Source organism: Oncorhynchus masou, chromosome 32 (genome assembly GCF_036934945.1).
Source record: "Oncorhynchus masou masou isolate Uvic2021 chromosome 32, UVic_Omas_1.1, whole genome shotgun sequence".
Taxonomy (NCBI): domain Eukaryota; kingdom Metazoa; phylum Chordata; class Actinopteri; order Salmoniformes; family Salmonidae; genus Oncorhynchus; species Oncorhynchus masou.
Genome location: NC_088243.1, coordinates 3,488,970 through 3,502,904, shown reverse-complemented (window position 1 = coordinate 3,502,904; position 13,935 = coordinate 3,488,970). Strand labels below are relative to the sequence as shown.

Genomic DNA, 13,935 nt, shown 5'->3' with positions numbered 1-13,935 from the left:
CTGACGACTCGACTAGAATGAGTTTAGACAAACAAGAGGACCAAGTAACTGTCGACTCGACGAGAATGAGTTTAGACAAACAAGAGGACCAAGTAACTGTCGACTCGACGAGGATGAGTTTAGACAAACAAGAGGACCAAGTAACTGTCGACTCGACTAGAATGAGTTTAGAGTTTAGACAAACAAGAGGACCAAGGACCAAGTTTGAGCCTGTAATCGAACCCACAAATGAGTTTACCCTTTTTCTCCCCAATTTAGACAAACAAGAGGATCCAATTGTTTAGTCGCTAATATCTTGTCTCATCGCTACAACTCCCGTGCAGGCTCGGGAGAGACGAGGATGAGTTTAGACAAACCTCCGAGGACCAACCCAACCAAGCCGCACTGCTTCTTAGACAAACAAGAGGCATCCAACCCGGAAGCCAGCCGCACCAATGTGTCGGAGGAAACACTGTGCACCTGGTGACCTTGGTTTAAACAAACAAGCGGCACTGCGCTGGAGTCGCTGGTGCTCAATGAGACAAGGATAGAGGACCAAACCCTCCCTAACCCGGACGACACTAGGGATGAGTTTAGACAAACGCCCCACGGACCTCCCAGTCACGGGCGGGCGAGCCTGCGACCCAGAATGAGTTTAGACAAACAAGAGGACCAAGTAAGTGATCTGGATGACCAAGCTAACACAACTGTCGATCACTGCTGCAGAATGAGTTTAGACAAACAAGAGGACCAAGTCAATTAGCCATTTTAGAATGAGTAAACTTGGATTAACAAGAACAAGTAACTGTGGATCACAGGATGAGTTTAGATAAACAAGAGGACCAAGAACTGTCGCCATGTAGATATGAGTTTAAAAACAAGAGGACCAAGTAAGTGATAACCAAGTAACTTTCAACATTGTGACTAGAATGATTTATTTTGATCAATTTGATGTTATTTTAATCGACTCCTAGAAATGTGTTTAGGACTTTCAAGAGGACAAGTAAGTGATGACCAAGTAACGTTTGAACGGTTGTGGCTCATTATTTAGACAAACAAGAGGACCAAGTAACTGCCTCCTCCGAGGATGAGTTTAGACAAACAAGAGGACCAAGTAACTGTCGTGCGACTAGAATGAGTTTAGACAAACAAGAGGACCAAGGACCAAGTTTGAGCCTGTAATCGAACCCACAAATGCTGATGCTCCAGATACTCAACTGAGTTTAAAGAGGCCAGTTTTCCATCGCAGATAAAGGGCCAACACAGACGTTTTGATTTTATTTACAGATAAGGGGCCTCCACAGACGTGAGTTACAGATGTTTACGGGCCCTACTTGACGTGAGTTACAGATATAAGGGGCTCTGGACAGACGTGAGTTACAGATATAAGTCAGACCTGAGTTACAGATATAAGGGGCCCCACAGACTGAGTTACACAGATAAGGGGCCAGCCACAGACATGAGTTAGGAAGACACTGGGCCCCACAGACGTGAGTTACAGATATGCGGGCCCCACAGACGTGAGTGCTCAATGAGATAAGGACATCCCTACAGACATGAGTTACCCAGACAAGGCCACAGACGTGAGTTACAGCCCCCACGGACCTCCCAGACGGGAGTTGCGACAGAGCAGAGGCTGGGCGCGAACCCAGAGTCTCTGGTGGCACAGACATGAGTTACACAGATAAGTGCCCTAGACCACAAAAGGGAGTTACTAATGATCAATAACGGGCCTTTAACAGACGTGAGTTACAACATAACGTGCCATTGGATCACAGGATGATGGTTGCAGATAATGGGCCCTGTACAGATGTAGAGTTCCAGGGAAAAGGGGCACAGACGTGAGTTACAGATATAATTTACAACATTAACAAGTTACACTGATATTTCTGATCAAGACGTGATTTTAATCGACCAAGAAATGTGCTTTTCTTTCAAAGACGTGAGTTACATTTATAAGGGGCCCCACAAACTTTTGAATGAGTTACAGATATTATGGGCCCCACAGACGTGAGTTACAGGGATCCTCCTCCCCTCTTAGGACTTCCAGAGATAAGGGGCCACAGACATGAGTTACAGAGATAAGGGGCCCAGAGACTTGTGAGTTACAGATACCGGGGCCCAGCTGCTGAAGTTGTGGGATAAGGGCCCCACAGACGTGAGTTCAGATATAACGGGCCCCACAGACTGAGTTACACAGATAAGGGGCCCCACAGACGTGAGTTACACAGATAAGGGGCCCCACAGACGTGAGTTACACAGATAAGGGGCCCCACAGACGTGAGTTACACAGATAAGGGGCCCCACAGACGTGAGTTACACAGATAAGGGGCCCCACAGACGTGAGTTACAGATATAAGGGGCCCCACAGACGTGAGTTACAGATATAACGGGCCCCACAGACGTGAGTTACAGATATAAGGGGCCCCACAGACGTGAGTTACAGATATAAGGGGCCCCACAGACGTGAGTTACAGAGATAAGGGGCCCCACAGACGTGAGTTACTGAGATAAGGGGCCCCACAGACGTGAGTTACTCAGATAAGGGGCCCACAGACGTGAGTTACAGATATAAGGGGCCCCACAGACGTGAGTTACAGAGATAAGGGGCCCCACAGACGTGAGTTACTGAGATAAGGGGCCCCACAGACATGAGTTACACAGATAAGGGGCCCACAGACGTGAGTTACAGAGATAAGGGGCCCCACAGACGTGAGTTACTGAGATAAGGGGCCCCACAGACGTGAGTTACTGAGATAAGGGGCCCCACAGACGTGAGTTACTGAGATAAGGGGCCCCACAGACGTGAGTTACTGAGATAAGGGGCCCCACAGACGTGAGTTACTGAGATAAGGGGCCCCACAGACGTGAGTTACTGAGATAAGGGGCCCCACAGATGTGAGTTACACAGATAAGGGGCCCCACAGATGTGAGTTACAGAGATAAGGGGCCCACAGACGTAACAAATAAGGGGCCCACAGACAAGGGGCCCGACAGACGTGAGTTACAGAGATAAGGAGCCCCACAGACGTGAGTAACAGATAAGGGGCCCACAGACAAGGGGCCCGACAGACGTGAGTAACAAATAAGGGGCCCACAGACAAGGGGCCCGACAGTAAAACGTGAGTTACAGAGATAAGGGGCTTGAGTAAAAGTCACCCAGTAAAATACTAGATAAAGGCCCCAGTAAAATACTACTTTAAAATCAATCAGTTTACCATTTACCCAGTAAAATACTACTTGAGTAAAAGTCACCCAGTAAAATACTACTTGAGTAAAAGTCACCCAGTAAAATACTACATGAGTAAAAGTCACCCAGTAAAATACTACTTGAGTAAAAGTCACCCAGTAAAATACTACTTGAGTAAAATTCTAAAAGTATTTGGTTTTAAATATATTTAAGTATCAAAAGTAAAAGTATAAATCATGTCAAATTCCTTATATTAAGCAAACCAGACGGAACCATTTTCTTGTTTTTTAAATTTAAGGGTAGCCAGGGCAACACTCCAACACTCAGACATAATTTACAAACAAAGTATTTGTGTTTAGTGAGTCCTCCAGATCAGAGGCAGTAGGGATGACCAGGGATGTTCTTTGTTTAGTGAGTCCTCCAGATCAGAGGCAGTAGGGATGACCAGGGATGTTCTCTGTTTAGTGAGTCCTCCAGATCAGAGGCAGTAGGGATGACCAGGGATGTTCTCTGTTTAGTGAGTCCTCCAGATCAGAGGCAGTAGGGAGGACCAGGGATGTTCTCTGTTTAGTGAGTCCTCCAGATCAGAGGCAGTAGGGATGACCAGGGATGTTCTCTGTTTAGTGAGTCCTCCAGATCAGAGGCAGTAGGGATGACCAGGGATGTTCTCTGTTTAGTGATTCCTCCAGATCAGAGGCAGTAGGGATGACCAGGGATGTTCTCATTTTAGTGAGTTCCAGATCAAGGCTTTTGGGTGACAGGGGAAAATGTATGGAGTAAAAAGTGAGTCCTCCAGATCAGAGTGAAAGTAAAAGGGATGACCAGGGATGTTCTAATGTTTAGTAAGTCCTCCAGATCAAACAGCAGGGACTTAAGTAGATGTTATTTGTACTTCAATATTACCCCAGATCAGACATGCCTTCCAGTAGGGCATTAGTCCTTTAGGAGTTACAAACACTCTGTTTGACGTCACATATTATAACCCTTATATTGTCCTCCATATCAGAGGCAGCAGGGTCAGGGATAAGATGTATGTTTATTCCAGATCAGAGGCAGTAGGGAGGACCAGGGATTTAACTCGAGTCAGTTAAGAACAGAGTTCTTATTTTCAATGACGGAGGAACAGTGGGATAAACTGCCTGTTCAGGGGGCAGACTCCAGATCAGTACCTTGTCAGTCGGGGGTTTGAACTTGCAACCAGGGTTACTAGTCCAAGTGAGTCCTCCAGATCAGACCAGTAGGATACCAGGGATGTTCTACTGTTAACCAAGTCCTCCAGATCAGACCCCATGTTAGCCAATGACACAGATGTTCTCTGTTTACTGTCTGAGATGGGGTGTTAATAAAGTTTTGAGTCTTGATGAAGGCCAAGGAGTTGGATGTCTCATTCTTAGTAATTCCACAGAGAACAAGGTAGGATAACCAGGGATCTTCTCTGTCTTTCCTGTCCTCTTCCTCATCTCCCATCTGTACCTCTTCCCCTTTTTCCTGTCCTCCTCCTCTTCACTCTCATCTGAGTCTCTCTCCAGATCAGATCTCTTAGGGATCCTCACCAGGGACTCTCCTCTCTTCTCCTCTTCACTCTCATCTTCCCCATGTTCTCTCTTTACTGAGTCCTCCAGATCCCCTCCTCATCTCTTCCCCTCCTCACTCTTCTCTGTTTCTCCTCTTGATTCATCTCCAGATCAGAGGCAGTAGGGAGGACCAGGGATCCTCATCTCTGTCCTTCAGTAAGTCCTCTTCCCCCTCCTCATCTCCTGGAGGACCAGGATGTTCTCTTCCCCTCCTCATCTCTTGTCCTCCAGATCAGAGGCCTCCTCATCTCCTGGGATCCTCATCTCTGTCCTCCTCAGTCCTCCAGATCCTCCTCATCTCCAGGGATCCCACGGATGTCTCCTCTGTTTCCTCATCTGAGTCCTCCAGATCACTCTCTCCAGTCTTCCCCTCCTCATCTCTTGTCCTCCTCACTCTTTCTCTTCCTCCTCATCAGAGGCAGCAGGGACTGACTCAGGGATCTTCTCCTCTTCAGTGAGTCCTCCAGATCCTCACTCAGTAGGGATGACCAGGGATCATCTCTGTTTAGTGAGTCCTCCAGATCAGAGGCATCTCTTCCCCAGGGATCTTCTCTGTCCTTAGTCAGTCCTCCAGATCAGAGGCAGTAGGGATGACCAGGGATGTTCTCTGTTTAGTGAGTCCTCCAGATCTTCTCCTCCTCATCTCCTGTCCTCCAGGGATCACTCTCTCTCTTCCCCTCCTCATCTCCTGTCCTCCTTAGGGAGGACCTCCTCACTGTTCTCTGTTTAGTGAGTCCTCCAGATCATCTCTTCCCAGGGATCACCACGGATGTCTTCCCCTCCTCATCTAGTTCCCCTCCAGATCAGACAGTAGGGAGGACCAGGATGTCCTCCTCACTGTTTCTTGAGTCCTCCTCATCAGAGGCAGCAGGGATGACCAGGGATGTCTCTCTGTTTATGAGTCCTCCAGATCAGAGGCAGTAGGGATGACCAGGGATGTTCTCTGTTTAGTGAGTCATCTCCAGATCAGAGGCACTAAGGAGGACCAGGGATGTTCTCTGTTTAGTGAGTCCTCCAGATCAGCGGCAGTAGGGAGGACCAGGGATGTTCTCTGTTTAGTGAGTCCTCCAGATCAGAGGCAGTAGGGAGGACCAGGGATGTTCTCTGTTTAGTGATTCCTCCAGATCAGAGGCAGCAGGGAGGACCAGGGATGTTCTCTGTTTAGTGAGTCCTCCAGATCAGAGGCAGTAGGGAGGACCAGGGGTGTTCTCTGTTTAGTGAGTGAATTGGGCCATTTTCCTGTCCTGCTAAGCATTCCAAATGTAACAAGTGCTTTTAGGTGACAGGGGAAAATGTATGGAGTAAAAAGTGCATAGTTTTCTTTAGCAATATAGTGAAAGTAAAAGTTGTCAATCACTTAAATAGTAAAGTAATGTCCTCAGAACTCTCCCCCCCCAAAAAAAAAAACTACTTAAGTAGTACTTTGTAGTATTTGTACTTCAATACTTTACACCACAGCCATGTACATGCCTTCCAGTAGGGCATTAGTCCTTTAGTAGTCTACAAACACTTTAATTTGTGAAATGTTGATTCACCATCATATTATAACTTCCTTATATTGTAAGACATAAAGGCTAATACATGCTTATAATATGTTCTGTATTAAAGCATTATAGCTGTCAGTAAGATGTAGGCCTTTAATTTGCCTTTATTTAACTCGACTGTAATCTGTCAGTTAAGAACAAGTTCTTATTTTCACTGATCTGCCTAGAACAGTGGGTTAAACTGTCCTGATTCAGGGGGCAGACGTAGATCTGTACCTGTCAGATTAAGGCCTGAACTGTAACCTGTCTCTGTAGATTAAGTCCAACGTAGTCCTACGCTGTCTCCACTAGGATACCTGACTGCCTAATCTACACTCTAACCACTAGATTAACACCTGACTGTAATCTGTCTCTAAGATTAAGGCCTGACCCTGGCATCATGTTAGCCAATCACAGACTTTCTCGTACTGTTACTCTGAGATGGGGTGTTAATAAAGATTTTGTTTTGTCTTGATGAAGGCCAAGGAGTTGGAGTGTCTCATTCTGAGACTAAGAGCACAGAGAACAAGGTAGATTAACCACCTGACTCTAATCTCTCTCTTAGATTGTCCTCTTCCTGTAATCTCCCATCTGATTACTGACTGTCCTCCTCACTAATCTTCCCCTTTCTCCTGTAGATCCTCCCTCACTCTCATCTCTTCTCCTCTTCACTCTCATCTCCTGTCCTCCTCCTGACTGTAATCTCTCTCTCTTCCCTCCTCATCATATCTGTAGATTTTCTCCTGTCCTCCTCTTCCTCACCATCTCATCTCTGACTTTCTTCACCATCTCCTGTCTAGTCTTCCTTCTCCATATCTCCTCTGCCTCTCTCTGTCTCTACAATTCCTCATCTCCTGTCCTGTAGATCACCATCTCCTGTCTAGTCTTCTTCTGTATGTCTCCTCCTGACTGTAATCTCTCTACAATCCAACATTCTGGTGATGTCTCTGTAGATTAACTCCTGACTGTAATCTGTCTGTAGATTAACTCCTGACTGTAATCTGTCTGTAGATTAAGGCCTGACTGTAATCTGTCTGTAGATTAACTCCTGACTGTAATCTGTCTCTGTAGATTAACTCCTGACTGTAATCTGTCTGTAGATTAAGGCCTGACTGTAATCTGTCTCTGTAGATTAAGGCCTGACTGTAATCTGTCTGTAGATTAAGGCCTGACTGTAATCTGTCTGTAGATTAAGGCCTGACTGTAATCTGTCTCTGTAGATTAAGGCCTGACTGTAATCTGTCTGTAGATTAAGGCCTGACTGTAATCTGTCTGTAGATTAAGGCCTGACTGTAATCTGTCTCTGTAGATTAACAGCTGACTGTAATCTGTCTCTGTAGATTAAGGCCTGACTGTAATCTGTCTCTGTAGATTAAGGCCTGACTGTAATCTGTCTGTAGATTAACAGCTGACTGTAATCTGTCTCTGTAGATTAAGGCCTGACTGTAATCTGTCTGTAGATTAACACCTGACTGTAATCTGTCTCTGTAGATTAAGGCCTGACTGTAATCTGTCTGTAGATTAAGGCCTGACTGTAATCTGTCTCTGTAGATTAAGGCCTGACTGTAATCTGTCTGTAGATTAAGGCCTGACTGTAATCTGTCTCTGTAGATTAACTCCTGACTGTAATCTGTCTCTGTAGATTAACTCCTGACTGTAATGTGTCTCTGTAGATTAAGGCCTGACTGTAATCTGTCTATAGATTAACACCTGACTGTAATCTGTCTCTGTAGATTAAGGCCTGACTGTAATGTGTCTCTGTAGATTAAGGCCTGACTGTAATGTGTCTCTGTAGATTAACACCTGACTGTAATGATTAAGGTCTGACTGTAATCTGTCTCTAGATTAAGGCCTGACTGTAATCTGTCTGTAGATTAACACCTGACTGTAATGTGTCTCTGTAGATTAAGGCCTGACTGTAATCTGTCTCTGTAGATTAACTCCTGACTGTAATCTGTCTGTAGATTAAGGCCTGACTGTAATCTGTCTGTAGATTAACACCTGACTGTAATGTGTCTCTGTAGATTAAGGCCTACCTGCAGGTGAGTAAACTGCGAGCGGCCTATCTCCTCGCTGTAAAACTGGATACAACCAGGGCCGGGCCGCTGGTTCAGGAAGTCCTCCAGACAGCGGAGGGCGTCGGAGACTCTGTCATGCAGGACATCTGTTGCCAGTGGCTGTCTGAGCACAAGGACAGGGACAGAAAGACGCCGCCTCCTACAAAACAAGGCCGACCCAACGCCAAGTAAACCCACGAGGGGGAGTGGAACAAGGGGCCGTGTTCATTACGCACCAACCGGACTGAACCAGGACTCGTCGAATCAGAAATGCTCGTTTTAGTTCTCTGTTGCAAAAAAAAAAATGATAACAATATTTTCTATTTGTTGTGTGAATGAACACGACCCGGGCGTAATCGTTGTCATGGAGACACCTAGTTCAGGTTACAAGATGGGGAACCAGACATCATCAGGGAATAACAGATCGCACTTCAACTAGAAACGCCAAGAGTGGAACAACAAGACACCTTGCCTGGACTCTGTAACTGACTTCCTGTTCCTCACTGGAAGCAGTGAAACACCGTTGTGCCGACTGACTACAGCCAGACAACACTACAGTCATCTGGAGAGTTGACTGACTACAGCCAGACAACACTGTCTCTCTCTCTGGATCTGGAGAGTTGACTGACTGTCTTCTCTCAGACTCTCTCTCTCTCTCTCTCTCTCTCTCTCTCTCATCTGGAGAGTTGACTGACTAGCCAGACAACACTCTCTCTCTCTCTCTCTCTCTGTCTCTCTCTGTCTCTGTCTCTGTCTCTGTGTCTGTCTCTCTCTCTCATCTGGAGAGTTGACTGACTATAGCCAGACAACACTGTCTCTGTCTCTCTCTCATCTGGAGAGTTGACTGACTATAGCCAGACAACACTGTCTCTGTCATCTGGAGATTTGACTCTCTCTCTCTCTCTCTCTCTCTCTCTCTCATCTGGAGAGTTGACTGACTCTCTGACTGACTACAGCCAGACAACTCTCTCTCTCTCTCTCTCTCTCTCTCTCTCTCTGTCTCTGTCATCTCTGTCTCTCTCTCATCTGGAGAGTTGACTGACTATAGCCAGACAACACTGTCTCTCTGACTCTCTCTCTCTCTCTCTCTCTCTCTCTCTCATCTGGAGAGTTGACTGACTCTCTCTCTCTCTCTCTCTCTCTCTCTCTCTCTCTCATCTGGAGAGTTGACTGACTATAGCCAGACAACACTCTCTCTCTCTCTGACGACAGCCAGACAACACACACAGCCAGACACACATCTGGAGAGTTGACTGACGACAGCCAGACAACACTCTCTCTCTCTCTCTCTCTCTCTGAGTTGACTGACGACAGCCAGACAACACTGGGATGAATCTAACCACGCTGAATTGTGAGTTGTTGACCACTTTATCTGGTAAAACTGACATCTGGGATAAGCACAGCAGACACACATACCAGAGTAATATCACAAGCAGCAGTGGTGTACGATAGTTCTTGAGTTGTATCTCCTACCTCAGTTAAAAAGGGATCGATCTTTTGTTTTCACCAACCTTCAAGCCTAGTAATATATTTCTTTGTGACAAAATAAACAACCTGCTGTAGTGTAAATAATTCCTAACTCCCCCCCCCCATTTTTAAAAGATTTTCTTCTTCTCTTTGTTGTTTGTTAGAAAGAATGTAAAGAAGAAAACAAGTGTTGGTATTACAAGCCTGTCAAAATATATACACACACACAAGTGTAGATTATATTGATGATTTAAGAGTTTCTGCACTTTTTTGAAAGTCAAAGAAGTGGGGTTTTCATTAGAAGGGATGTCTGTTACTGTCTATCAGCTCAACATGCCACTAGTCAACCCCACTTCAAATATCTGCCCAATGAGCTATTTCCTAGCCTGAAATCCAGACCTGTTGTTGTTGGTGTTGTTGCTAACATTCCACTTCTAGTACTCGGGCAAGGACACAGAGTGGCAAGTGGACCGTCATACACAAACGGACTGGTACCCATGCTAGCAATTTCCTGAATCTCTCTTGCTTTCTCCCTCAGAGGGAAGCGACGGAACACCAACGTCCCCGAAAGGGCTTGTAAGAATCACTAGAATTAAAGATGAGCTTTAATATAGAATACAAACAAACGAAAACTTGGAACGAGTTGGATTTAGTGAGGACTCTCTCTCTCTCTCTCTCTGGAAATGCTTTAGGACTTTAAACACCGTTTTCAATTCAAGATCATGAGATAAAGAGGTGGTACCTTAATGTTACAGGTCAATATTATTGTCTCCTTAAAGTCTATCACAGCTGTCTGTTTCATATGTGTTTTTTATGGTATCTGTCTTTGACCGGGGAACTACGTTGCTGTGACCATGTTTTGTATATTTGTATATATTCCCTTTGTTCCTGGTGTGTGACTCTAATAGGTCCCAAATGGCACCCTATTCCCTACGGTGCACTACGAGGCCCTAGTTTAACAGTAGTGCACTAAATAGGGAGTAGGGTGCCGTTTGGGACACGAACCCTTTGACCTCCGACCTCCGTGTGTCCTATGCGAGGGTCAGATGTGTTTAATGGGCCTTTAATGGGTCAGTGTGACGTTTGTCGGTGCATAAAAACGCGTACTTTAATCAATCGAGAGATGTCGCATTAGAAAAGGGATTTTTGTTTGCCGTATTTGTTATAGTCATGATCAATTTAATAACATATTCATTGTCTAAATGTAACTCTTTTGTTTAAATAATTGCCCGTTTTTTTTTATTTCTCACTTTAATAGCGATCCCTCAGATTACACCATCATGTTTATTTCTCACTTTAATCCCTCAGATTACACCATCATGTTTATTTCTCACTTTAATCCCTCCGATTACACGTAAAACTATTTTATTTCTCACTTTAATTCCTCAGATTACACCATAATGTTTATTTATCACTTTAATCCCTCAGATTACACGTAATAAACAATTTTATTTCTCACTTTAATCCCTCGGATTACATCGTAATTAACATTTTTATTTCTCACTTTAATTAATCCCTCAGATTACACCATAATTATATGTTAATGACATGACAATCACATTTCAATACTTTAATCATAATATTAACAATATACACTATATATACAAGATTATGTGGACACGCCTACAAATTTGTGGATTTGGCTATTTCAGCCACACCTGTTGCTGACAGGTGTATAAAATGGAGCACACAGACATGCAATCTCCATAGACAAACATTGGCTGTAGAATGGCCTTACTGAAGAGCTCAGAGACTTTCAACATGGCACCGTCGTACGATGCCACCTTTCCAACAAGTCAGTTTGCCACATTACTGCCCTGCTAGAGCTGCCCCGGTCAACTGTAAGTGCTGTTATTGTGAAGTGGAAACGTCTGGGAGCAACAACGGCTCAGCCGCAAAGTGGTAGGCCACACAAGCTCACAGAAAGGGAACGCCGAGTGCTGAAGCGGGTAGCATGTAAAAATCTTCTGTCCTCGGTTGCAACACTCACTACCGCGTTCCAAACTGCCTTGGAAGCAACTTCAGCACAAGAACTGTTCATCAGGAGCTTCATGAAATGGGTCTCCATGGCAGAGCAGCCGCCCACAAGCCTAAGATCACCAAGCGCAATGCCAAGCATCAGCTGGAGTGGTGTAAAGCTTGCCGCCATTGGACTCTGGAGCAGTGGAAACGCGTCCTCTGGAGTGATGAATCACGCTTCAACATTTGGCAGTCCGACGACGAATCTGGGTTTCTGCCCCGATGCATAGTGCCAACTGTAAAGTTTGGTGGAGGAGGAATAAAGGTCTGGGGCTGTTTTTCATTGTTCAGGCCCCTTCGTTCCAGTGAAGGGAAATCTTAACACGACAGCATACAAGGACATTCTAGACGATTCTGTGCTTCCAACTTTGTAGCAACAGTTTGGGGAAGGCCCTTTCCTGTTTCAGCATGACAATGCCCCCGTGCACAAAGCGAGGTCCGTGTGGAAAAAGTTGACTGGCCAGAGCCCTGACCTCAACCTCATCGAATACCTTTGGGATGAATTAGAACGCCAACTGTTAGCCAGGCCTAACCAAACATCAGTGCCAGACCTCACAAATGCTCTTGTGACTGAATGGAAGTAAGTCCCCGCAGAAATGTTCCTACATCTAGTGGAAAAAGCCTTCCCAGAAAAGAGGAGGCTGTTATAGCAACAATGTTCCAACATCTAGTGGAAAGCCTTCCCAGAAGAGTGGAGGCTGTTATAGCAACAATGTACCAACATCTAGTGGAAAGCCTTCCCAGAAGAGTGGAGGCTGTTATAGCAATGTTCCAACATCTAGTGGAAAGCCTTCCCAGAAGAGTGGAGGCTGTTATAGCAGCAATGTTCCATCATCTAGAGGAAAGCCTTCCCAGAAGAGTGGAGGCTGTTATGGCAGCAAAGAGGGGGCCCAACTCCATATTAATGCCCATTATTTTTGAAAGAAATGTTCGATAAGCATATGTCCACATACACCACATGATCAAAACTATCTACATTGCTGACCGGCCCATGTTAAAATCCACAATAGATATTCATTCAGTTTTGATTGAACTTCTGTTTGTTAGCAAACAGAGACTTAAATCAGCCTGTCTGGTCATGTGATGAGGTGCTGTGCTCCATCATCATATACAGTACCAGTCCAAAATTTGGAGACACCTACTCATTTCAGGGGTTTTCTTTATTTGTACTATTTTCTACATTGTAGAATAATTGTGAAGACATCAAAACTATGAAATAACTAATGTAGTAACCAAAAAAAATAGCCACCCTTTGCCTTGATGACAGCTTTGCACACTCTTGGCATTCTCTCGACCAGCTTCACCTGGAAAGGAGTTCCCACATATGCTGAGCACTTGTTGGCTGCTTTTCCTTCACTCTGCAGTCCAAATCATCTCAATTGGGTTGAGGTCATCTGATGCATCACTCTCCTTCTTGGTCAAATAGCCCTTACATAGCCTGGAGGTGGGGAACATGGTGCCATTTAGGACGCAAGTCTTGTTGCGCTCTGGCCCCCTATCCCAAATTGCGCCCTAGCACCGTTCCCCCTACTCTCCTACCCCCTAGGCACTCACTTATCTTCCCTTCCTTCCCTGATGCACTTTACCCTCCTACCTTATCTGAATATCTGGCCTCTACAAAACGAGAGCAAATGACTATCCCCAATGACACCCTATGTAGTGAATAGTTCCATTTGAAACAAACCCCAATGACTCCCCCCCTCTCCCCCTTTCTTTGGTTAAATAAACAACGTCATCAATTTGGTTATAATAATAATGCAGGTATGATTATTGATCACAGAAAATGTGAGTATGATAATGATTTCCTGTCTTAAAGCGGCCATGTTGGAAGAAGGATAATGAAGGAAGTGTGTGTGTGGGGGAGGGGGGATATTGGAGGAGGCTGGTGGGAGGAGATATAGGAGGACAGGCTCGTTGTAATGGAATGAATGGAACCGTATCAAATAAAATGGAAACCATGGAAACCACATGTTTGACACTGTTCCAATGACTTCCGTTCAAATCAAATGTTATTAGTCACGTGTGCTGAATACAACAGGTGTAAACATTACAGTGAAATGCTGACTGACGAGCCCTTAACCAACGATGCAGTTTAAAATAAAAGCCATTACAATGTGCCTATCCTC

The 13,935-nt window shown here is 45.1% G+C and overlaps 1 protein-coding gene across 1 annotated transcript in view; it reads left to right on the top strand.

The window, feature by feature from the left end:
• The window catches only part of zfyve26 (zinc finger, FYVE domain containing 26), a 126,701-nt gene extending 117,830 nt beyond the window's left edge, over positions 1-8,871 (top strand). The window contains 5 exon segments of the mRNA XM_064955546.1: positions 4,854-4,899; positions 4,975-5,060; positions 6,747-6,768; positions 6,771-6,796; positions 8,291-8,871. Of these exon segments, the coding sequence (XP_064811618.1) occupies positions 4,854-4,899; positions 4,975-5,060; positions 6,747-6,768; positions 6,771-6,796; positions 8,291-8,515 (405 nt within the window). The 3' untranslated portion in view covers positions 8,516-8,871.
• Positions 8,872-13,935: the final 5,064 nt, after the last annotated feature.